The sequence below is a fragment of the Salvia hispanica genome, chromosome 1 (genome assembly GCF_023119035.1).
Source record: "Salvia hispanica cultivar TCC Black 2014 chromosome 1, UniMelb_Shisp_WGS_1.0, whole genome shotgun sequence".
NCBI classification, from domain to species: domain Eukaryota; kingdom Viridiplantae; phylum Streptophyta; class Magnoliopsida; order Lamiales; family Lamiaceae; genus Salvia; species Salvia hispanica.
The window spans coordinates 11,367,394-11,393,277 of record NC_062965.1 but is presented as its reverse complement, the minus strand read 5'-3'; the positions used below and the strand labels follow the sequence as shown (position 1 = coordinate 11,393,277).

The 25,884-nt window shown below is 34.3% G+C and overlaps 1 protein-coding gene and 1 non-coding gene across 3 annotated transcripts; both read right to left on the bottom strand.

Annotated features, from left to right (window-relative positions):
• Positions 1 to 4,412: 4,412 nt before the first annotated feature.
• On the bottom strand, positions 4,413 to 4,496 carry TRNAL-CAA. Its single transcript has one exon. It is a non-coding gene; the product is annotated as a tRNA-Leu (tRNA).
• Positions 4,497 to 4,645: 149 nt separating this feature from the next.
• Positions 4,646 to 8,069, bottom strand: LOC125206573 (MADS-box protein SVP-like). 2 transcript variants are annotated; one of them, XM_048105826.1, is made up of 9 exons: positions 7,782 to 8,069; positions 7,363 to 7,558; positions 5,957 to 6,035; positions 5,810 to 5,874; positions 5,621 to 5,720; positions 5,483 to 5,524; positions 5,346 to 5,387; positions 5,090 to 5,253; positions 4,646 to 4,856 (listed from the first exon to the last, which is right to left on the bottom strand). In XM_048105826.1, exons 2-9 carry the CDS (start codon positions 7,542 to 7,544, stop codon positions 4,838 to 4,840), a joined length of 693 nt encoding a protein of 230 aa, XP_047961783.1. In that variant the 5' UTR covers positions 7,545 to 7,558; positions 7,782 to 8,069; the 3' UTR covers positions 4,646 to 4,837. The 2 variants fall into 2 exon arrangements, with proteins under 2 accessions (XP_047961783.1, XP_047961778.1); XM_048105821.1 differs by having other exon boundaries at positions 7,363 to 7,553; positions 7,782 to 8,068.
• Between the last annotated feature and the right edge of the window lie 17,815 nt (positions 8,070 to 25,884).

Genomic DNA, 25,884 nt, shown 5'->3' with positions numbered 1-25,884 from the left:
TACTCCTAAGAATTTGACAAGCTAACTCACAATTCACCACTAAAGTACACTAAATCGGACAGAAATTAATTTTTTTTACAAAGTTAAAGAATTTTTATAGAAAAGACGTGGCGTTTAGAGCATCTGTAATGGTCGCCCTAGTGGGCGGACTAGTGGTGGCCACATCAACATTTCTTAGTTCACCCTTCGTTTCTGCTATGGTTTCGCCCTAATGTCCGCCCTATCAATTATCCATTTTTCATTTCAATTTAAATATTGTTTTTTTTATGTTTACACCGTATAAATAACAAAATTAGATATTAGATTAAAGAACTAGCAAAACATACATTACTTAATTAAAAAAAATTACAACGGAAATAATTAAAAGAGATACAATTTTAACGACCCCTATGTGTCCAAACTTCTTTAACCATGTTGTTCATGAGTTGAAGATGAGCTTGTCGGTTGTGCATGTTCTTCTGAGCTTGTAATCTCTCATTGACTCCATAGGGTAAACCTCAAATGACCCGTGGGGTTGCATGACCTGCGCTCGATCGGTTTCATCGTCGGACCAATCGTCAACTCTTGGACCTTAATCGTGAATAATCATGTTGTGCAAGATGATGCACGCGTACATGACATTGTAATACTCTCGGAGTTTGCACTGTTTTAAGGCCATTATTTGGTATGTTCTAATGTCAAAAGCACATTACATGTCCATTATTTGCATACTTTATACATTTTGGTATTTTGACGTGTTTTGTGAGAAATGTGCATATTTGAAACGAAAAAGTGATTCAAAATGCAAAGTCTGGAAATCTGGAGTTTCAGTCGGCGACCGCCGCAACAATCCTGGCGATCAACACTTTGCAGCGGTCCGCCTCGAAATTTCTGTACAAAAAATGAAGTCACGTCCGGTGACCGCCGGAGAATGTGTGGTGACCGCCACATATGAATCAGAGAGTCAGGACTGCTGTCTGGCGACCGCCAGCCGAAGTGCGGGCCCCGCCACGAAAAGCGGCGAAGCAGATTTGACCTAGATTTCTCTCCAAGATTTACCATATTTTGCAGATCTTTTCCTTCTAGGATGAGAGGTGATTTTTCCCTATAAATAGGCTCTCAAGCTTCATCAAAACAGATCCTCTTTTTGCAACATATTTTCCAGAGATTAAAAGCTAGAGTACTTCATTGTGCAAGGAGTTAAAGAAGGATTCAAGAACATCAAAACGATAAGGATTCAACCTAGGGGTTTTATTAGCTTTAGTTTTATGTTCCAATTGTTTTCCCTTCAATCTATGTATTTAGATTATTACATCATGTGTAACTAAATTCGTAGGATTCTAAGGATGTGTTAGTAACGACTTTGATTATACAATTCATTTTTCTATTTAATATCTGTTTTATTTTTACTGTGTTTCTTTCCTAAGTTAATCTTGACGCTTCACGTTTGAGTGACACATTTTGTGATGAATTAATATGACTTGCTACATAATCGTGAGAGGAGGTTGGCGAGTTAGGTCCACTTAGTAGACACTACAATTAGCTTCCCTTAAAATGATACTGTTAATTGAGAGTGATGACTTTTCAAGGGTCTTAGGAGCTTTTCGGAGTTACGTATTTTGGATTGACAACCCTAATGTTCGTAATCATCGTTTGTATCGCATAAGCATAAGCTAGGTGACTTGTCCTTTCAAAGTATTAACTGTGCTAGACTATTGTAGTTGGAACTTACATAACCATAATTATGAACGCACATCCCTGGAACTCCCTTATCTTTATACTTTTATCTCCGTGATTTATTTGCAATCAGTTGTTTACTACTTTCAATTGTTTTCTATTTTTCAAAATTCTCAAAACCTTTTAGTTTTCCAGATAGTAATTGAGTTTTAGTAGAAGATAGACAATCTGTGTTTGTTCCCCCATGATCGATATTCGGTACTGACCTTTAGCTATACTATTCCAACTCTGTATATTTGCAGGTAGGGATGTCAATGTAGCCCGCAACCCGTGGGCTGGCCCGAATAGCCCGCTAAATTTGTAGGGTTAGGGTCGGAAATTTCTAGCCCGATAAAAATAAAACCCGATAAGCCCGCACCCGATTAACCCGCAACCCGTTAGGGCCAGACCCGAAAACCCGATGGGCTGGCCCGATAACCCGGTAAAATTTATATTTTTCATTTTTTTACTCCTAATTCGACACTTCGTTGACTAATTTTATGACATAGATAACTAAAAAAAGATAACTTTCAATTTTATGGTAAATATATAAATTATATATTGAATTTTTATTAATATAATAATTTTTATATAAATTAATCTCACTTAAAGAATATTAAAATTTTTAACATGCATTAAAATTTCACGAAATATCACAAATATTAGTATTTTATGATTGAGTTTAAGCATATATATTAAATTTATCATAATTAAATATTTTATATTTTATAAATATAACTAATTTTCATCATGATTTATTGGATTGTTCGAGCCTTAGCCTTATCGGTAGCAACCCGATTAACCCGTCGGGCTAGCCCAAAACCCGAGCTTTTAGGGTTAGGACCGAACTTTTACAACCCGAAAGAAATCACAACCCGGCAAGCCCGCACCCGATTGACCCGCAACCCGAGTAGGGTTGGCACGAAACCCGATGGGCCGGCCCAATTGACATCCCTATTTGCAGGTATTTATAGTGCTAATAAAAAGTGCATCACATTGGCGATATGATACATGTACCAGGAACGAACCGGGCCTTTCACTATTTCCCAACGCGCTTGAAGCACACCGAATCCTCGCTCCACGTCCTTCCGGACAGACTCTTGCCGCTGTGCAAAAAGGCTCTCTTCGGATCCGTTGACAACTTAGTTTCCTTGTATTGAATTTCGCAACAATCAACTTTCCCTTGAGGGCTAACATTTTTGTTGATCACGTCTGACTCCTTCTCTATGCCATCATTCTGATTTGGTTCAAAAACATCCTCGTTGGCCGCAACCATATTGGTCATGGTCACTTTGCTTACAACCACGCGTTGATCACGATTATATCCTTCCTCAAGTCAACACTCAATATTATAGATGAAATAAAATAATACTCTCTCTGTCCCAAAGAGTATGAACTATTTCCTTTTTCATCCGTCCCTAAAGAATATGAACTTTATAATTTTGAAAAATTCAAACAACTGCCCCCTACACATCATTTTATTTACAACTTATTCCATTACCATTAACACTTATATCATTATAATAATGTGGACACCACTCTCCACTAACATTATTTCCACTACCCTTTCTCTCTCTCTTTTTTATTTTTCCCCTTATTTGTTAAAATCTGTGCCGAACCCAAAGTTCATACTCTTTAGAGATGGAAGGAATAGCAATAAAAAATATCAACACAGTGTCAATGGTTGATGTTATATTAACACTATACTATGATAGTATATGGACACCAATTACATATGAAACTTTCCATATTTAATACTAGGAAACTTTCCATAAAATGAGCAGATGGAGCCCGTTTATAAAATGTCTATACAATTATTCAAACCCCAATGATCACTAATGTTCTAGACATATATTAAAGAAATTAAACTATTTCAAAATACTACATATAACCATCGCTTATAGAATAAGTATTTTGCTTTGTCTAATACTCCCTCCGTCCATAAGATGATCCACTTCATTTTTAGTTTGTTCCAATCAAGATGATTCATTACTAAAAATAGAAATACTTTTGTCTCTATTTTATTCCCTCTCTCTTACTTTATTCTCTCCACCTAACACACAAAATAAAATTGCATAAAATCTCACGTCGCCCAAGAAAGAAATCATCTTCGTTAAGACGGAGGGAGTAACTGACATATATATTCTAGTACCACTCTTCTTAAATTTTCCACCAATTTTTATTCCATTTTAGCCTCAGAGAAAAAAAGAAATTCCCCAAAGCACATATAAGTTAATGGGTCGATTAGACCCGCTTGATATATGTTGGCTGCATTATGGTGGAGGAATGGGCCAATCGTTGATGAAGTCATTAATTTCTGACTTAACTGGGCCATTGAACAGTTAAAGCCTAAAAATTACTATTCACTCGTTTCCATAAAAATAAAGACACGTATCATTTTGAGATGTCCCATAAAATTTTTATTATAATTCCACCACTTTTGATAACTCCTTTCTCTCTAATAAGGGGGACCACATATTCTACTACCAATACTATAATTATTATTATTATTTTTTTCTCTTTTACTTTACCAATTATACATTAATTCTTGTGTCGTCCTAAATGCCATATTTTTGTGGGACTACTTTTATTTCCTCTATTTCTTCGTTTAAGATATAATAAAAATATCAATAAATAAATTTTGTTATCTCATACTCCTATATGTTACATATCCATATTTGGAAATTGCATTTTATTATAAGAAAAAATAATACAATTGTCAGAAGTGGGATTTGAACCCACGCCCTCGTAAGAGGACCAGAACTTGAGTCTGGCGCCTTAGACCACTCGGCCATCCTGACAACGATGTTACTCTCTCTGCTTCATTATTAATCTTTATGAACTTAAATATCAATTGGTTTCAAACACAAAACAGTTCAAAGTTAATATTATGGGACCTCCATTATTCATTAGTACTACGCTACATGATAACAATCCCCAGTTTGCATCGTTTGTCGTCAAGAGAAGTCTAGATAATTAAATTTGCTTGTACATACATATAGGATACATAAACATAGAATTAATATGCACCTCACAAGAGTCTACATATTGCTCTAGCTGAGCTTGTAGTTAGTTTTAAAATTCCATTAAAATAAGTCATCATCTGGTAAATTAGCCACCAACTCTTCCAAGTTGAGTTTCATCACCCATTGTAAGGCAGCCTGCAAGAAATATAATTTCACCAAATTGATTACCACATAGAAAATTATACACCTATTCGAAGTTGCATTTCTACTTAAAGAACATTTATGGGGTCCGAGGTTTCAATTTTCAAATTTACGTTCACAAAATAAAATAATCAACACTCAAATAGTATATATATCCCATAGTATAATGAAGATGAAACATTATTTACGGTAACAACTTAATTATAGTGAGAGTTAGATAAACTAACCCAAGCTTAAGGGATGTATCCGAGCTGTCATAATCTTGTGGAGGGCCGAAGGAGTTGCCAGCGTTCGTGAAGGACTCAGACGACTGCCCTTCCTCGTACATTATAGTATCCGACTCTGCAGTTATCGCCGCTCTCCTTGCCCCATTATTTGTTAAATCTATCACCTAATTTACAAAGTAGTAATTTGATCAAAAAATCGATGTGTGCGTGAGAGAGAGAGAGAGAGAGAGAGATACTACAGAGTTGAGTTCACAACCTGCAGCTGTAGTCGTTTGTTCTCTTCCAAGAGCTGCATTCCCTGCATCATCAAAACATAAGTAACAAAATGTGTTGACTTATTCTCCTTAAAATCCAAGTGCTTGTATAACATAACAAAATGTCATCAATTTATACCTTTTCTTGAAGTTGACTGATCTCATTCATGATTTTCTCACCCTGCCAAATACCAAAAGGTATTAACTATATTTGATCAATATCTCATCTTCAAATCTATGTTGAAAGAAATAAAAAAGATTGATTTATTTATTTCACCTTCTTATCAATGACGCGGCTTAGGCCAAGTTCAAGTGACTTCTCCAGCTGCTGCAGCTCTTGAATAGTTAATCCGTGAAGATCTTCGCCTCTCATGCGCCTTTATCCAAAACAAAAATAACGGTTAAAATTCACACAAATGGATAATTCTTGAAATTGTACTAATAAAAGTAGTAGATTGTAAATTACCTAAGCTGATTGGTTCTGTCAGCCACTTCTTTGTTTAGCCTGGCATGGTTGCTATCCTCTACTAGCTACATGACATGTATTATATTACTTGCTTTTTCATTAAAACCTAAGTTGTGTGTGAAATAGCAAGAAAAAGAGAGTAAGTACCTGCAGCTCGAGGGAAGGCTGCTCCAACTTGTTAAGGTTTTTGGCGTGCAAATTATGCCTTCCGAGTATCTCCTTCATACTTCATAATCCAAAAAAAGAAACACAAATTTGAATAACATTAATACTAGAATAAACTATAATGCATAGGATTTGTTAGGAGAGTAAAATGAGATATTGACTTTGCTTTGCACAATAAAATTTAGTACAAAGAAAGGAAAATTACACATTTTGTGCCCTTGGATCGAGTGGACAAACAGTTAGAAATAGCTTTGTATGCAGAGGAGCAAAAGAAGGGATCACAGTTTGCTTATGATTAGCTAGTTGGTGAGACAATAACTACCAAGGCGATGATCCATGAAGTGCGAGTATGAGTGTAATTATTGGAGGCCATCATATCAAAACACCAAAAAAATATTGAACATACATTTCTTAGATTTTAATTTTTCTACATAGCTCATATATCTTCTGCAGTAATTAGCAAACTGTATGTAATATTTCTTAAGTTTAATTTTTTTTTTTAAAAGGGTAAATTCATTTTACTACATATATCTAAAAACCTTCAATTTTATCTATTGGTTTATTAAAATGAAAAAATGTTTGATTGTTCACCAAATATCTCTGATAACATATTTATCAAAGGAATTTTATAAACTCATTAATATATACTCCTATATTCAAGCTGGTCTTGGAAACTATTTCAAAAATATGATATGATCCAACGTGGTCCAACCTGATGAATTAGAACTATCTAGTAGTTATATTACTATAAATAGTAATATACCAAAATATCAATTGTATACAATAACACAGAAGTAACAAGTTACGTATACTAGCTGGTAATATCAATTAAAACAGTAAGAAGAGTAAGATAGTTAGCTAGGGTGATGCATAAGTATGATTAACCTCAAACTGAAGAAACGTCATCTTAATTTCCTAATGACTATACTATTTAAAGAAGTAATTATTTTCTTTATAATATTTCTTTGACAAGGAGTTCATAAATTACTAAAACACGAATAGATCGAATTTTTTTGCCATTTTCAGACGACTAAATCCTACCCCCATCAAACACAGACAATGATCTTATTTTTTTCATTTCTATACCCCTCACTAAAATATAAACATAGCAGATATGATATTTTTAAGTGAAAATCTGCAAACCTATTAATGATGCAGTGATATCATTACATGGGATTTGATGAAAGAACAGTGCATGTAATAATATTGTAAAATCAAAGTGAGACAAACAATAAAAAAACATAAAATATTCCAACACTAGACTCCCAAGAAAAAACCACGGCCACTAAATTTGAGTTTTATTTATGCAAGGTAACAGTAGAATCACAAATATTCAACCACAAAAATGAACAAAAATAAATAAATAAAAAAGAGGTAGAGAGAGAGACCTGGAGCTAGAATACTCAAAAAGCTTTCCGGTGGAAGAGAAGATGATGAGGGCAACATCGGCGTCGCAGAGGACTGAGAGCTCTTCAGCCTTCTTGAAAAGGCCTCTTCTTCTCTTGGAGAAGGTGACTTGCCTTGCCGTCACGTTGTCGATTTTCTTGATTTGAATCTTCTCTCTTGCCATAATTAATTTCTATTCTAAACAACACACGGAATAAACCAGCATACAAATAGAGAAACGGATCTATCTATGCTTATGCTTATTATTATTATTCAGGGTTTCTAGAAATGGTGGGGAGGAGAGAGAAAGGCGGCATTTTGCTATTTTTAGAGGGGAATATGAGAACTAAAGATAAACCCTAAAGGAAACGATCGAGAAAAAGGGATATGCGAGAGAGAGAGAGATGAGAAAGACACGCACCTCCTCGTTAAGGCGCCATCGTTTGATTATACATTACAGATCCATATAGAGAGAGAGAGGGGCCCGGTCGGAAATATGATAAAGTGGGAGATATAAAGAAGAAACGAGAGATGATATTGGTTGCCAGGGAATTTACTGCTTTTACCAAATTGGGGAGATTGGAGTGTGTGTATCTCTCTCTTTTTTCTCTCTACTATTTTTCAGCTGGAAAGTAGTACTGTTCATGTTTGGGTATTGGGTTTTTGGGGAAACCCAAAACCTATTTTGTTGGTTGAAAAGTCACCAATCACTTAATGCAACATTGTGCTATTGGACAGAAAGAGAGATAGGGGACTTGTCTAATTTTTGCTATAACTATATACTATGAATTTTATTAATCTATTCATATAGCGTGTGTTAATTGAGTTGCTTCTTTTGAATATACTTTCACCACGTGTTATTAGGAGTCTCATTTCATAGCTGAATAAGTTTTAAGAAATGTTAACAAAAATTAGTGGAAAAAAGGTGGTGGAATATAAGTCTAAATTATATATATGGAATATTAGTTTTAAATAAAATATGGGTAGAATAAATTAGTGGAATATGAAACCCTATTACCATTTATGGTAAAAGTGAACCGGGACTCATTCGCGGACAGAAGAAAATAGAAAAACGGTACTCCTATTCGCGGACATAGAGAGAGTAAATTTAGCCAATATTATTTAGTTATGTAAAAGAGATTAATAGTAAAATATATTAAATGATACTCCCTCCGTCTCATAGAAATAAATTATTTGGGATTGACACGGGTTTTAATGTATAATTTGTAAAGTAAGAGAGAATGAGAAAAAATAGTTGAAATAGTGTAGTGGAGATAGTGGGGCCCAAATGATAAAGTAAAAGGGTAGAAGAAAAATGTTGTCATAAGAGCATCCACAATGGCGGCGAGCGGGCCGGCTAGCCGATTTCCGGCGCTGGTCGGTCCGCTTGCCGAACCATTGTGGCCGGCTAGCGCCAAATCGGCGAGAAAATAGGCGAGCGCTGGTCGATTTCGCGTCGCTGGCCGATGCGCACGCCGATTGGCTCGCCGCCATTGTAGGCTGGCGATCGGTCTGCTGTGTATTTTATTTTATTTTTATTTTTATTTTCGAAACACTATATATACGCGATTTGAACGTCATTTTCATTTGCACCACTTGTTTTAACGAGTTTTCTCTCTCTCCGAATTTCTGTACAAGAGCAATATCACGAAATGGAGAACAACAACGACTCTCCTCCAGTGACGAGCGGGTCTCAAACTCCCACGGTACCCGTTGGAGGTGGATGGGGACCGATGGGTGGGTACTACAATATGTACCAATGGCAGCAGATGATGGTCGCGATAGCAGCCGGGGGTAGTGGGATGTCGGGCGGGCAGATGATGCCGGGGTGGGGGCCAGGATGGCAGGGGATGCAGCCCGCCGGGATTCAGGGGATGCTGGGGGTGCAGCCGTGGGGACAATGTCTATCGCCCCAGTCTTGACTTTTTGACTGCGTCATCCCACACATTGACCCCAGTAGAGACTCAATTCACTGGAGATGACACTTTCTCCCTAGAGGAGTTGTTGGTACCGGGAATTCGATACGAAGACACTCCCATTCATACAGAGGGAGTAGGTCAGGGGCGGGGTCGGAGCGCACCGAAGAAGAAGAAGGGCAAAAAGGTGGTAAGCGAGTCGTCGCAGCCGACTGATGACGACAGTGTACAGAATGGAGGGCGGCAACTGACCCCGTGGAGAAGAGGTTTCTTCATGATCTCCTCTAGAGTATGCAGGTCGATTTGGCGGCCGCTGCGGCAGAGGCGGGGGGCTCAGATGCGGCCTCGCATGCGGAAGATTTGGGGGTCCCGGGTAGCGGTGAGGAGTAGAGTTAGGCAAGGGCTCGTGTGTGGAAGCTCGGTTTTTTTTTATTATGTAATTTTTTTAATTAATGCACTTTTTTTATTTAAATGAAATTAATGAATTTTCCCGTATATGCGTCGTAAATTTAATTACGTATTTTGTGTTTATTTCCGTAAATTTAGTTGTTTTTAAATTTTGATTGTTGTGGCTAGCCTATTGCTTGTCCTGATGATGTGGCAGGAGGAGTTTGTGGCTAGCCTATAGCTGACCTATGGCTAGCCTAAACTCATTGTGGATGCTCTAAATGGATATGGATTTTTTCTATGGGACAGATAAAAAAAACATGACCTATTTCTATGAGACGGAGGGAGTACAATTAATTCGTTTTTTTGGAGACTTCGCCGGAACTAAGAGCACTACTAGAGTATATCTCGTCCTGCTACGCTCAGTGCATTGTTTTAAGACAATTATTTGGTACGTTTTGAGTGCCAAAGTTGCATTACATGTCCATTATTTGCATATTTTATCTATTTTGAAATTTTAACGTGTTTTGGGAGAAATGTGCAAAATAGAGCCTAAAAAGATAGCAAAAAGTCGAAGTTAGAAGTCTAGAGCTTTCGAGCCATGGAGCGCTGGCCGCCATTGACCGCTGTCCATGTAGCGGTGTGCTTCGAAAATTTGGACTGAAAAGAAGATTACGCCAAGTGACCGCTGGAGTGTGCGCAACAACCGCTGATATGAGTCCAGAAGCTACGGGGTGCTGGCCAGCGACCGCTGGGAAACGCGGCGCACAGAAATTGCCCTGTTTTCTCTCCAAGACATACCATACTATGCTGAAGAATTGCCATATCATTGTACACGACTTCAAGGCTGTAAATACCCCCTAAAGTTTCATCAAATGAACCTTTTGTTGCACATTACACGAGAGAATAATATTTGAGAGTTCCTTCAGTTGTTCATCATTGTTCAAGGAGAAGATAAGGCTACAAGATTCAACATTTGGGTTTTATTATCTTAGTACTTATGTTTTGTATGTTTTTCCTAAACTATTGGTTTAGTGTAATTCTCCATGAGTGGCTAAATTCATAGAAGATGTGTTAGTAATGACTTTGGTTTATACAGTTTTTAATTATTTAATATCCGTTTTGTTCATTACTTGCTTCAAATCTAAGTGTGAGATAATGCTTCATGTTTGAGTGACACATTCTATGATGATTTATTGACTTGCAAAGTAATCAAGAGAGGATTTGCATATTAGAAGAGCTTAGTTGACACTACAATTATTTCCCTTTAAAACGGTACTTTTAATTTAGAGCGAGAACAGTAGAAGTCTTAGGTGCTTTTGGGAGTTGCAAATCTAGGATTGACGACCCACTTTGCGCCGCATGGAAAATATTTTTGTGACTCGTTCTAGTAAAGTATGAACTGTGTTAGGGTATTGTAGTTGGAACTTGTATAAATCATACCTGTGAAAGCACATCCCTAGAATTCCCTTATATAAATAAGACCTCAAGCTTCATCAAAAGGAGAGAACTTCTAATTGCAAAATACTTCATAGAGATCAAGACCTAGAGTACTTCATTGGTGCAAGGAGTTGGAGAAGGATTTCAAGAACATCAAGAACAACAAGGATTCAACCCACGGGTTTTATTTGCTTTAGTTTTATGTTCAAATTGTCTTCCCTTCAATCTATGTTTTTAGCTTATTCAATTATGTGTAACTAAACTCATAGGATTCTAGGGATGTGTTAGTAACGACTTTGGTTATACAAATTCCTTTTTCTATCTAATATCTGTTTTGTTTTTACTTTGTTTCTTCCCTAAGTAGTTTTGATGCTGCATGATTGAGTGACACAATCGTGTATGATTTAATATAACTTGCTTCATAACTGTGACAGAGTTCTAGCGAGTTAGATTCACTTAGTAGACACTACATTTAGCTTCCCTTAAAACGGCACTTGTTAATTGAGAGTGAGGACTTTTCAAGGGTCTTAGGAGCTTTTTGGAATTACGTGTTAGGATTGACAACCCTAATCTTGTAATCAACATTTGTATCGCATGAGCATAAGCTAGGTGACTCGTCCTTTCAAAGTATAAATTGTGCTAGGGTATTGTAGTTGGAATTTTGTATAACCATAACTGTGAACACGCATCCCTAGGATTCCCTTATTTCTATCGTCTTTCTCTGTGTTTTATCTGCTTTTAGTTGATCTATGCTTTCCATTGTTTTTAGTTTTTCAAAAGTTTTCAAAACCCAATCGTTTTTCCAGATAGTACTTGAGTCTTAGTAGAGGATAGACACTTTGTGTTCGTCTTCCCCATGTTCGATATCCGGTACTAACCTTTAGCTATACTATATATACTCTGTATACTTGCAGGTTTATTTAGTGCTAATAAAAAGTGCATCAGTAAGAGATAGTCAATTTGTGATCATTTCTCTTGTATTTGATATATGGTACTAACCATTAGCTATATTAGATCTACTTTGTATACTTGCATGTTTATTTAGTACTAACAAAAAGTGCATCACCTGCGGAAACTAGACTTCTCGACTCAATAATTTTTTATGATTTATAGTTCCGATTTATATTATTTCCTTTCCGTTGATTTCATTGTACTTTTCATTCTTTTTTTTATTGCATTAAATCCGATAAATCTATTTATTAACCAAGGAAGTAAAAGAAAATTAAACTTAATGCTTATTGTTTGTCAATTGTTTTTAACTTATTATTCCCCTTATTCCACAAGAGCATGAACTCTTTTCTATTTAGTGTGTTTCACAAGATTATGCATTTTTAAATTTTAGAAAAAAAAATTCTTTTTGATAAGATGGAACTCATTCTCGACTAACAATACTTTAACTATTTATTTTTCTATCTTATTTTTATTTTAATAATTATATATTACTCCCTTCATCCACGATTAAGAGTCTTATTTCTAAATGGCGCGTGTTTTAAGAAATGTTAAGAAAAGTGAGTAGAAGAAAGTTAGTGGAATAGGAGTCCCACTTGTATATATTAGTTTTAAATGATATGCGAGTGAAATGCGTTAGTGGAATGTGGGATCTCATTTACCATTTATGATAATTATGAACCGAGACTCTTATTCGTGGACAGACAAAAATGAAAAAACGAAACTCTTATTTATGGACGGAGGGAGTAAAATTTATGTCCATCTAAAAGTACATGCTCTTGCTGAACGAAGTGTAAACGAATTTAAACTAGGGGAAGTTTTGTCTCATCATTTCACACTATCAGTCCGTTAAAAACTGATCTATTACTTTCTTTATTCACTATAATCAATAGTAATTCTATTTGTTTTATTCGTCCAAGAGTTTTCCAATTTTCAGTTTTAAAAAGCTCCTATTTTAGTAAGTATCATATTTTTCTATTTGGGATATCACATTCTTTAAATGACATATTTTTTAAATAAAATATCAGTTTTTCTATTTTATTTTCAGTCTTATTTTATTTTTTCTTCATTTAATTAATAAAAAAATAGTGCATAAAATTTTATGCAAAATAAGAAATATTTCACTTATTGTAAAACAAAAGAGTAATTTTTCTTCGTAGAAACAAAACTTATTTTCTCTAATAATCTCACCGTCTCAAGTAGTTGAATTATATTCTATTTTTAGTTGTCCCCTAATACAGTTAAGTCATTTTTATTTATGAAAAATACCACATTTAATCTTTCTATACTTAATTCTCTTTCATATTTTACTCCGTCTTCAATTATTCGTTTAATTATTTTTTATACTTTAATCTATCTTCATTTAATAAATTTTTCTTTGTTCTTGCTTTATTTTCATTCTGTTTTATTTGCTTTTATTTATTATTTTATTTCATATATATCCTCTCTGTCTCAAAGAAGATGATCCATTCCTTGTACGGCACAAGAATTTACGCAACTTTATTGTGTATGCAAATGGAGACAGTTAAGTAAGAGAGAAGAAATAAAGCTGGGATAAAGGTGTTTCCATTTTTAGAAATGAGTCATCTTAGTTTCACAAACCAAAAATGAAAATGATCATCTTCAATGGGACGGAGGGAGTACTTTATTTTCAGTTTATTTTAATTAGTTAAATAGGAGTATTATATTTTTTTAGGACATCCACAACGCTCCGGGCCAGACCACATCTAGGGTCCAGCTCGGGCCATGGTGCATTGCATGTAGGGGAGGCTGGGTCTGGGCCACGATTGGAGCCGACGGAGGGGCCTGAGGACGCATCCCGTTGCGGTCCATCCCGGCGTTTACGGGCACTCGGCCCGAACCCGAACCCTTTTTTTAAATCGAATTTTTTTACCTATTTATATCAATTTCACATCATTTCCATTCTTCCTCAATTTCGCTTGTGTCCTCTCTATTATTCATTTAAATTCGGTTTGTATGCAGTGGTTTAACAGCGACTAACAACAGATGAACGAATTTATCGCGTCCAACAAATTGGTACTTACCAGCGTCACCTCAACAAAATGTTGTTATTAGTCCGACAATGGGGTCCACCACCGCCCCATTAAACTTGTCGTCGTCAGCTAGTATGAGTATGACATCATTGAGATGAAGCTCGTCACCTAACGTGCGGGGAAGGGCAAGGTTGCTATAGTTGATGATGATAGCAGACCGAAGAAGTACATAGACCTTGTTTCTTGCCAAGAACTTCATTGACTTCTCCGAGAACCCTATCATCGGCAACCAGCAAGCCAGTAAAGTGTTATGGGAGTGAGTCGCTGAGAAGTTTAAAGCTGGTTGACCAGTAGGGACGTTCGAGCATGACTACATGAAGCTTCAGAACCACTTGGGCCGAATTCAGAATAAGATTTCAAAGTGGAATGACAAGTAGCCTACAACGAGATGAGCCTCGTGGCGATGACCTACGAGGAGTTTTACCTTTCCGGGAAGAAGCACTTCAAGTACTACGACATTTGGAAGATTCTCCATAGGAGCCCGATATTCAGCGAAGGAGTAGAATCGGCGGGAGTGGCGCGCTAAAGAGAACCAAATTTTTTGCCACTAGAAACCACTCTACAAACGATGGAGGTCCGACAATCGACCTCAACGTGACCAAATTTTTCGGATTATCCCCCAGTTGAAGAGGAAAGCAAAGGGGAAGGCTGCTACGAGTTACCCAACTATGCCAGCACCGCCACCCAACCCTTCGGTAGATAAGATGTCTGATTCTATGAGTATAATCTTGCAGTTGGGCCATCTGAAGGACTTGGCGGCGAAGGATACATCGACAATGTCGGAGTTTAAACTCGACTTTGCATAATGAGATGATCAACTTCCTTCGCTCAAAGATGAAGAAGAAAAAGTACTCCCTTCCTTCTCACTCTTACTTTCCTCTTTCTTACTTATTCAAATCTACTTAACACACTCTATTTCTTAAACTTTGTGCCTAGAAGTTTAGCCTCAACTATGAGGAAACGAATGAAGTAGTTTTTTTTTATTTAATTTTTTAGGAATTGTAATATTTGAATTTTAAGGACTTCTTTAATTTCTAGAGTTTGTAATTTTAAATTTTCAAATGAACAATGAGTTTTCCGTGTTTTAATTGTTCAAAGTTTACTATTTTACGAGTAAAATAGTTTGTAGTTGTGAAAAGTGGAATTTAATGGTTGGGGTCCAGATGAGGCCTGTAGGGTTGTGAGAGTTGTGGCCTTATACAGAAAATGAGGGGAATGATGACTGACGTATGGGGGAGTTGGGGCCTGGATCCGGGATGAGATTATAAATGGCCTTAATCCCTATCTAAAAGAAACTACCCCCTTCGTCCCACTCAAGATGTCCACTTTTCCATTTTAGTTTGTCACGTAAGATGTTCACTTTCTATATTTAGAAATAAATCCATCTGTCCTCTACCTCATTAAACTGTTCAATTCTCTTTTTCCACCCTACTTACCCCACTAACAACTCCTCCTAAAATTTCATGTTGTTCAAGAATGTGGGTATCATGAATGGGACAAAGGGAGTATTCATTTACTAGAGGAATTAATTAATACTTCATCTGTCCCACAAGAATATGCACTTTTGATTGACACGAATTTTAATAAATAATTGGTAAAATAAGAAAGAAGTGGAAAAGAAAAAAATAAATAAAGTATTATTAATAGAGAATAAGTTCTACTAGAGACAAAAAAAAGTTTTTAAATTTTAAAAATATGTATACTCCTTCTCCTTCTGTCCCATTAGAAATTAAACATTTTCCTTTTTGGATTGTCTATTGAAAATGAAACGTTTCTGAAAATGGAAACAACGCTCTCTTTACTTTTTCCTCTTATTTCACTCTCTCTTTTTTCATTTATAAAACAACACTATATAAAATCTCATGCTAAAAACCAAGTGTTTTATACTCCCCTTGTTCCATTCAGGACGACCACCTTTCCTTTTTTGTTTTTCTCAATCAAGATGGCCACTTTCCAATTTTGGAAATAACCTCATCCCTTCTCTCTCATTATTAAAATATTTAACTATTTTTTTCTTCTCTACTTCATTCTACCTAAAAATACTTTCTAAAATTCCATGTAACTCAAGAATGTGGCCATCTTGAGTGATCTATTCCACCTAAAAATACTTTCTAAAATTCCATGTCACTCAAGAATGTGGCCATCTTGAGTGAGACTTAAAAAATAGGCTATACTTCCTCCGTTTCACTATAGTTGAGTCATTTTACCATTTCGGGAAGTTTCTTTATAGTTGAGTCATTTTCTTATATGGTAACTTTGTTCTCTTTCTTACTTTACTCTCTCTTACTTTATCCTCTTTAATTTATTCACTTTATACTTTATTCTCTCTACATTTTCCTCTCTCTTACTTTTTTATCTATTTATTTAACACACCCAATATTCATTTCTAAAATTTCGTGCAAAAAGGTTTCGCTTCAACCGTGGCAAAAACGGAGGGAGTATTTTATTGGATTGAGAGATATACTAGTGGAGTACCTCATAAACTCTAGCCTCTAGTTGGTGGACTGAGAGATTAATTTTTTTGTTGGAAAGTGACCATGTGCGTAGGGCCGTGGGTATGAGACTGTAGATTCAGTAGACCCCTCTCCAATCACTTCTCTGCTGTATAATTTCGTGCAATTACTACAGTGAGTGCTTTATTTAGATGTCTTGTCGTCGAACCTATTCCAGTATTTTGTTTGTGATACCGTAATTTTATTTATTACCGCACCAGCAGGAGCTCAAACTAGTTGTAATGTTAATGGAAGAAAATGAAATTTGTGTTCGGTGAATTTGGTTGATTTTTACTCCTTTTTAGGACACCAGATTTCCATTGTCTTGTTTAGAAAAAATTCACTGCTCAAGACACATCAAGATGACATTATGACATTATATGCCTACTCAATTATTTGACAAATGTAAAGTGATTAATACTCAAATTAATCATACATAATATGTCACAATTCTTTGGAAAAGGCCAAAATAATAAATATGGTAACACCTTTTGAACTTCCTATATGTGCAAAATATGCATCAATGTATATTCACAAAATTTCGCGATTAGTCGACTTTCTGAACAAATTCATTGGATTTATTTTAATTAACTTAATTTTGTTAATCTTTATGATACTCCATTAATCATGATGTAAAATATTTTAGTTAACTTAATTTTGTTAATTTCATATGATATATTTAGTTACTTTTAATGAACTTAATATTATTAATTTTCACATGATACGTATTGGTTATGATGTGTAAAATATTTTTGCGCATATATACATAATAAAATATAGTAGTATATGGTTTAGTTTTTTCTGCTATTGCATATCATTAACTAGATGAATGAATAGAACATGATAAAAAAAATTAATATTATTACATCAAATATGTTTATATGGTATGAAAAAACTCCCAAAAAAAAAATACAACAAATCACTCATTTTAAAATAGCAATTACATTCAAAATTGAAAATAATTAAAATTAATACTAATCGTGATCACATTAACCCTTTCAAAATTAGTACTTACTCACTCCGTCCCAACTAAGTTGAGTCAAAACTTTTCAGCACGAAAATTAAGAAATTGTGTTGAAAATTAAGAAAGTAAATAAAGTAGGAAAAATAAAGAGATTAAAGTAATAAAGTAAGAGTGATGAGATGTTTTATTTTTTATTAGAAAAGAAAATGACTCAATTTAGTTTGGAAGGAGAGAGTACTAAATAGTTAATACGTATAATACTATTAAATAGACTGCATCATGAATAAATAAATATTACTAGTTCAAATAGGGGTGTCGAAACGGGTATCCGCGGGTACCCGCACCCGATTTCGACCGAAATGGCAGTCCCGATACCCGTCCCGCACTAAGTCGGGTATCCCGCACCCGACAGTGCGGGTACCCGACCGGCCGACCCGCAACATCTTTTTAAAAATCTTCTTTTTATATTTGCACACTTCCAAAGTTCTAAAATTCATATGAGCGTCTGTACACCTAATACTCCATGTTGCATCTGTAAGACTGCAGAACATACTTTCATAAATCATTAACAATAATACAATAGATTAAAAACTAAAATGCTCCAAAGACAATACTATAGTAACACACAAATTATTCATACAGACGCTCATTTCTTAATGAAAAATTCTCCAGAAACTATAATGCCCCCAAATCCCAATACAATATATCATAAAAAAATACGCTTAATACTAAATTACTAATAAAAATAATATTCTAATAGCATGTATTAAAATTAAAATAAAAAAATTATAAAATACCTATATAAATACCGGGTATGTTAGGACTAACGGGTATATACCCGAGCGGGTATCGGGTATACTCGGTACCCGCAAAACCCAAAATATGAATACCCGACCACGCCCCGTTTCCCGATTCCGTCAGGTTCGACACCCCTAAGTTCAAACTTAAAATTATGATAAAATTCTTTCGAAAATATTCTCTTAATATATGTGTGCATATGAATGCATATTTGATATTTGTAGGAGTATTTAGGAAAGTCCACAAATATTACCATATTTAAGTATTTTTCTAAATAAAGTTAATGGCCCCTTTGGTGAGATTAGTTTAGGTGTTAACTTAATTCCATTTGTCAAATAATTATTAGATAGATATACCATGTTATAATGGCACTTTGGTATGTCTTGACTAGCAAATGTTTTCTTTTGTTGCTTTTGTGTTGTCGGAGAATAATATATGCAAGATAATAATCATAAATAGATTTGTAACTATTTAATACCTTCGTCCATAAATAAATGTTATTTTGATATATTCGTTCGTCCACGAATAAATATCTCATTTGTTTTTAAAGTACTATTTTTAGTAATGAACCTCACATTACACTAACTTTATCTCACTCACATAATCACATTAAATTATAAAATTAATATACAAAAGTAAAACTCAACGTCCACTATCCTTTTTATACCCACTTTCTACTATTTTTCTTAAAACCCATATCATATCTAATGTGGACTTGTAAGTATTAGATAATGAATTACTCAAAAACTTTAATTATAAGTATTTAATTTAAAAAAAGAAAATTATTAGTAATGAATAGTATAATGTTTAAACAAAAATATTTTTGCGTAGATTATATCATCTCCGTTGATACACTAAAATCTGAAATGAGATAGGTAATTAGCTCTATTAGTACTTTATAGCTGAGGAAATAGACTCTGACGCGTGTGCGTGTGTGTTTAAACTTCAACTGGCTAGGAGGGTACCTAGACCTAGTTGTGTCGTTGGGTCTGTGTCTATCTTCCGTATCATAAATCTCAACCCACTCTACTGGCTAGTATAATGGTGTAAATAATTGATCCCACACAGATGGATGTAGGTGTTATACACTTGCGATGACATTTTGGAAGGGGTGGTTTGCTACCACACTTTGGGGTTGAGTTTTAACTTGACGTGAAAGAAATTGGGACCTATACCTATCCTGACTAGTAAGACCTTGAACGATTCATGCTGTGAAAGTGTACGTGAATGGTTGAACTGGACTACTAGTGTGCATGCAAAAAGTGAAATGTTACTATAAATGGATAGATAAAAGTAAAAGGAATAACAGGCAATGATGGCTAACTAACTAACTACCTAGATCTGTAAAAAGGCTGAAAAGTGAAAGGACAAGGTAGAAAAGTAACAAAAAGCAACAAGTGGCCCCAGACTCAGATGGTGACGTTGTCTTCTTCTTCAAGCAACGAAAATGATCAGAAAATCAAAACTCCATTGATGAATACTCGGAATCAAACTCAAACAACTCAGATTTATCACAAAATCAAGTCGCAAATCCAGATCAAACAAGAAATCAAACTAGGGCAACTAAAGCATGCAAAAAACAACGAATACCTAAACTACTAGATCTAATTTAACAACTGTAACTTGGAGAAACTCGAAGGAACATCGAGATCTAATTTATCTAAACAGATCCAAGCATATAGCAACAAAAATTGACGTAAAACTACTAGATCTTGCTAACTAGGCAGAATAAGAACATGATTGAGCTGGAAACACGAAATAGAACCGAAATAAAGTCCATTGCAAATAAGATCATCAACCAAAAGATGTTCCTACTAAGGTAACTACTGGAATCCAGATCAAAAGCAAAAAAAACAAGTACGTAAATTGGAATTCTTAAAGAAAACAAAGCAAGTGAGATTGTTTGGCTCCTTGGAGCGATGAACTGATAAAATACTAGACTACAGCGACAACTGGCTGTGACGGACGGTAACTTCCCTTCGGCAGGCGGCCGAAAATTCTATTGGAAGCCGGACTAAGAGCGAGGAATGCGAGTGAATGGAGCTAGTCTCCAAGTATTTTTTCCTTCTTCATTTGGTCTTCTATTTATAGGGTGGCTTGCTTAAGGTTTTACTTTTTCTGAAATGACAGCTCTACCCATCTTCAATAGTTAATTGTTTCCTAGCAATTCCTTTCCCTATCCGCTCAAGCTCTGTGGCATGCACTCTGGCTACTATTGCACCCTTTTAGTGTCCTTTTCACTGCACACTTAAGCAACTTTCTTGCACATAATATTCGTTAAAGCACGTAATTCTGACTAGTAACCAAGGCTTAAAACACGACTTATCAGTACTCAAAAACCAATCTCATTTATTGTTTTTGAGTAAAAAATACTAGTTGTGCCTAAACCAAAACCTAAAACTTTTTCAAATTTTGTGAGTAAAAATGACATAATATGGAGAATACTCTTTAAGTTTGAGTTCAGTGCAAATGGTTGAAATAAAATTATATTTAATGTGATATTTAAGTTTAGTGTAAATGGTTGGAGATGCTCTTATAGTTATAGCTGTGTTGTGAAATTGAGGAGAAAATCACGCAACTAATGGAGTATTTAGTTACTCTTTAATACTTTTGCTGGTGACACGAAAAAAGAAAAAAAAAAGAAGCTGCATGAATAATTTTCGAATGTAGGTAATGAATATCAGTGAAAAAATTGAACTCTCTTTGTCCGCCATTTGAATTCCATTTGAATGTAGCACGGATTTTAAAAATATAAAGAAAAGTAAGTGAGGAAAGATAATGGAACGTGAGAGCATTTTTATATATTTATTTTATACTAGAATGTGATTGAAATAAGGACGTGTAAAATAGGATTTACCTATAAAAGTGAATGAGAACTCGCAGTAACAATGGCGATAATAAAATTGTAGTACTACTAGTAAATAAAAATGTACTCATACACAAAAATGTTGTAATTTACTCGTTGGCTGACAATTACTTACATCTACGTCATACTTTTTCAATTTTTCAGATTTGTGGATGGTTTGAGGCTTTGAGCTTATGTCAATCACTCAATCACTAACTGTCCTATATTTTAATTTCTAGTATAATATGCTTGCATTTTAATTTTAAATAGCGTACGATAATATATCGGAAACTAAATTGCTTTGAGCATTTAGCTCCATCCATAAACCCTAATTTTAGTACTTTCTCCGTTCTATAATATTCGCACTTAATTTTTCTCTTACTTTACCTTACAATTTTTCTCATCTCTCTTATTTTACCAATTTTGTCTTAGTTCTTGTGTCATACCCATTACCCATATTTTTATAAGAGGAATGGAGTATTTAAATATGATAAGATGATGTTTAGTTAAATTTAATATCGTAAATAAATATCCTAATTCTACTTTAAATAGAAATAGTGTAAGCAATTTACTATGAACCGAGAAAGAAAAATATGAGTAGCATCAGCATGAGATTGAGATAATATATAGTAATAAGTAAAATAGAAAAGATAAAAAAAAATAAAGTAGAAATGAAAAACCGGTGAAAAAATGTGTATAAATAGAATGAAACTAATTTAGTAGAAGAACCAAAATGAGTAGTATTAATTTGGTAGAATGGTTTTTATTCCATGAACAGAAAATTCATATTTTAATATATGTAACAGTATAAATTAGTATGAATATTTATTATTATTGGTAGCATGGCATTTATTCCATCTAAACAAAGGATAACAACATTCAAAATGACACTTTTTAATAAAAATGTTGGATGAATTTTTGTTGAGTGGAAATAATGTACTACTCCATATGTCATACTATAAGTTACTCCGTCCATTCCATTATAGTAGTATCAATTTTTTTTATTTTTTTTCAATTTCATAGTAATAGAGTCATTTTCTTTATTTAAAAGTAATATTTTATTTGATCATCATATTAAAATTTGAATTTGAAATTAAGGCATACAATGTTAAATTTTAATAGGTAGGTGTAGCAAATTTGTGTACTAAACTTTGTCGTATTGTTATGAAACTAAAAATGATTTTTCAAAATTCGCTCTCTCATCCTCAAACGATGTAGTATAACGCTATTTTTATACTACTACTATATAATATTGACCATACATTATTATTATACATGTAATACTTGGTGCGAGTTTTCGCGACCCACGCTGACATCATGAAAGCGAAAATAATATTTAGAGGTGTTACCAGTGTTACAATATTTAATATTATCCTGACAAAAGTTAGTAAGATAAATATCCCAATAGATAATTCTTGAAACTTTTTATACAAAAATCTAAGAAGTTGAATTTATTCTGATACTCCTATAATAAATAAAAATCTTGAATTAGACCCAAATTTTGTAAACGATATTAGGAGTACAGACCAACAATGTGTTTTTACACTAATTTATGGGTGCATTAGAAATCTTAAACACATAAAAATGATTAATTATACAGAGCTTCATATTATTTGGTTATGAACATTTTCTATTAGTTTTTAATATTCTATTGGTTTTTAATAAACAGGGGTTTTGATTTAATCAGAGAAATTTTCATGGGTAAGTCTTGCCCATTATTCATTGGATCTCTAAAATATTCTACTACAAGATATTCAAAACCCCTGTCTAAAGCGAACCAGTGTAAATCTTAGCTTTGATTATGAATTGTTTTGATTTATCAAAAGGTGTGGATGTCTAGTAACCTAAGAATCTTGTTATCTCAGGCAATGATGATTAATGTATAGTGGTTCAAGGATTAATATTACAATGAATTGCATTCTAGGAGAGTCCGATTTGATATAATTCAATTAACTCAGCTGGTTGGAATTCATTTTTTGAATAATAAATATTGTTTCCAAAATAGACCACTCTTGAATAACATGGTACTATTATATAATTAAAGTGAAATAACACACTTCAATTAATTAACAAATATTTATATATTAAACGCAGGAAATAACGTAATGAAAGAGGAAGCCAAAATTATCCATAATTTTGGGTTTGGACGTACCATCAATATTATTCTACTATTATTCTACTACAATGGCTGATTATAATATATATGTATTAGCTTGAATTAAATTGAGACTCAATTTGATTAGTAAAGGTCCAATAAGCTTAACCTTGTCCAGTCTCTATGGAACTTTATAAATAGGAGACTAGACATGAGACTAAAATAATAGACTCCACAATAGAGATTTTTGCAAATCTCCTACTAGGAATTTTGATTTTTTATCTTCCTTTTTCTAGTGGGAATTATGTTTTCTTTCTAGTCAAAGCCTATATTATTCGATAAGCTTTGTCTACACAAATGTCGAATAAAGAGTTCAATGAATATATTTGAAGATCTACTGTAGAATTCAAAGACATCACGTATAGATGCTACGAGCCATCTTCGATTCTTTGGATAATGTTTAACTAACTGCAGAAGTCATGATTTAGCACTAAACGGTTACTTCGGCACAATTAGATATCCATGTCATTTTTTTTTCTTGTGTTCTCTTGATACAATATTATTGTATGATACATTATTATTATTACGAGTCAGCACAATATTATCTATCTGTCAAATCATACACATTCCTTCCAGATTATAAACTATAGAACAATTAAATATAATATCAAAGTTATTATACAATTAACCAATTTTATAAAGGAAGTAAAATTTGGCCTAAGGGCATCCGCAGTGCTTCGGCCCGGATCACACCTAGGTTCTGGCTCGCGCCTGCAGGCGTTGTTAGGGGTGGGTACATGGTTCTCGGTTATTCGGTTAACCGAGAACTGAACCGAAACTGGTCGGTGATCAGTTAACCGATAACCAAAATTCACGGTGTTTAGGTCGGTACCGGTTTGCATTTTTTCTCGAAGTCGGCTATCAGTTATAAATGATCATTAAATTTTAATTAAATTATATTTTTAAGGAATAAACTTCTATAGTAGTATTTTTATACTTTTAAAATTTCATATTTATATTATATTCGTTTTGCACTTCTTTATGTGGCATTACAATAGAAGAAAATGTAGTTTACTTCCAAATTTTGTCAAAGACTATTTAATTTGTGTCACTTTCATTTATAATATCTCAAAGTCAATAAAGTTCCTAAATATTATTTTAAAAGTAGTCTTAGAAAAAGTTCTTAGATCATTTAAAGTTTAAACTTTTGAAGTGTCTAGACAAAATTATGTATTACTAGGAAATATGAATAATAATAATAATAATAATAATAATAATAATAAAAGTAAATGAAAATTGAAAATTTAAAAGTTGAAGTGTTGGAGTTTGTATCATTCAGTTATAACCGATAAACGACAAGTTCTAACCGAGTCGGTTAGTTAAGTAATCGAATTAGAGATCGGGTCGGTTCCGGTTAATTTTTTGAGGCGTTGTGAGGGGGGGGGGGGTGTCTGGAGCCGGTGGAGGGACCTGAGGTCATGCCAAGTGCGGTTTGGGTCGGCGTTGCGTGATCCCGGGACACGCCCAGTTACATTCCGGCCCGGCGATGCCGTAGCTCGGACCGGACCCGGATCTCAGCTCAATTTTTTAATTTTTAAAAAAAATTAAATATTTTTTACAAATCCATGCTATTCCAGAGCTTGTGAGAGTTGTGGCCTAACACAAAAAATGAGGGAAGTGATGAAGTGAGTGAATTTAGAGCTTCGATCCGAGACGGGCTTATATATTGCCTAACTCGTCAAAAAAACTTTAAAAATGAGTAGATATGTGCATAAATGGTACTCCCTCCGTCCCACAAAATATGTCACGCTTTCCTTTTTAGTTTAACCCACAAAAGATTTCATATTTCCATTTTTGGAAAAAGTTTTCTTTTATATGAATATAAAAATTATACTTTCTCTCTTTATTTAACACGTAAAACAAAATCTCTTAAAATTCCGTGCCATCCCACAAGTCTTTTGTGGGAAGGAGGGAGTAAAAAATCTAAGAAAATATTCGAAGTACAATTGCACGTGGAAGAAACAGTGGACCGTTCAACGCTGCCCAATTTGTACACCCCCACGATCGCGACAATTCTTTGATTTGATGGTGTACTATTTCCCTTAATTTTATTCCTTACAATGTTTCTAGTTCTACTCTTTCCGTTCACTATAATAATGTCGATCTTTTTATACATGGTAGCCCATCATCCCTCCAAAAATATTCACTATGGTAAAGCTTCTTATTTGGTTGAAATTGCAATGGATTAAGGTCTCATATTGAATATTAATAATTGAAATTATGAGAAAATGACTTTTATTTCTTATGTTACTTTGTTAGTACTTTATAATTCAGAATGGAAAGAAATATCTCAATGAATATTAGAAAAGGTTAAATGTAAGAAGCTGAATCATTAAAAATCACAAACATATAGGATTTCATGGATTTAAAAATGGGCTCGTTGTTCCTATGGCCCATATAGGTGCTAGATTTCTACAGCTCAAATTTTGTCCATTCTGATTGGCCCAATAATTCAATGCAACTTGGGCCATGGAACTATAGCCACTTAGTAGTTGTGGTTGGGCCGAATCAGTTTCGAAATATAA

Coding starts and splice junctions, on each gene's coding strand:
- LOC125206573 (XM_048105826.1), bottom strand. CDS start 7,544: ATGGCAAGAGAGAAGATTCAAATCAAGAAAATCGACAACGTGACGGCA. Junction 5,721..5,809: donor GACAGAACCAATCAGCTTAG/GTAATTTACAAT, acceptor TTTTGGATAAAG/GCGCATGAGAGGCGAAGATC. Junction 5,388..5,482: donor TCAGTCAACTTCAAGAAAAG/GTATAAATTGAT, acceptor TTGATGATGCAG/GGAATGCAGCTCTTGGAAGA.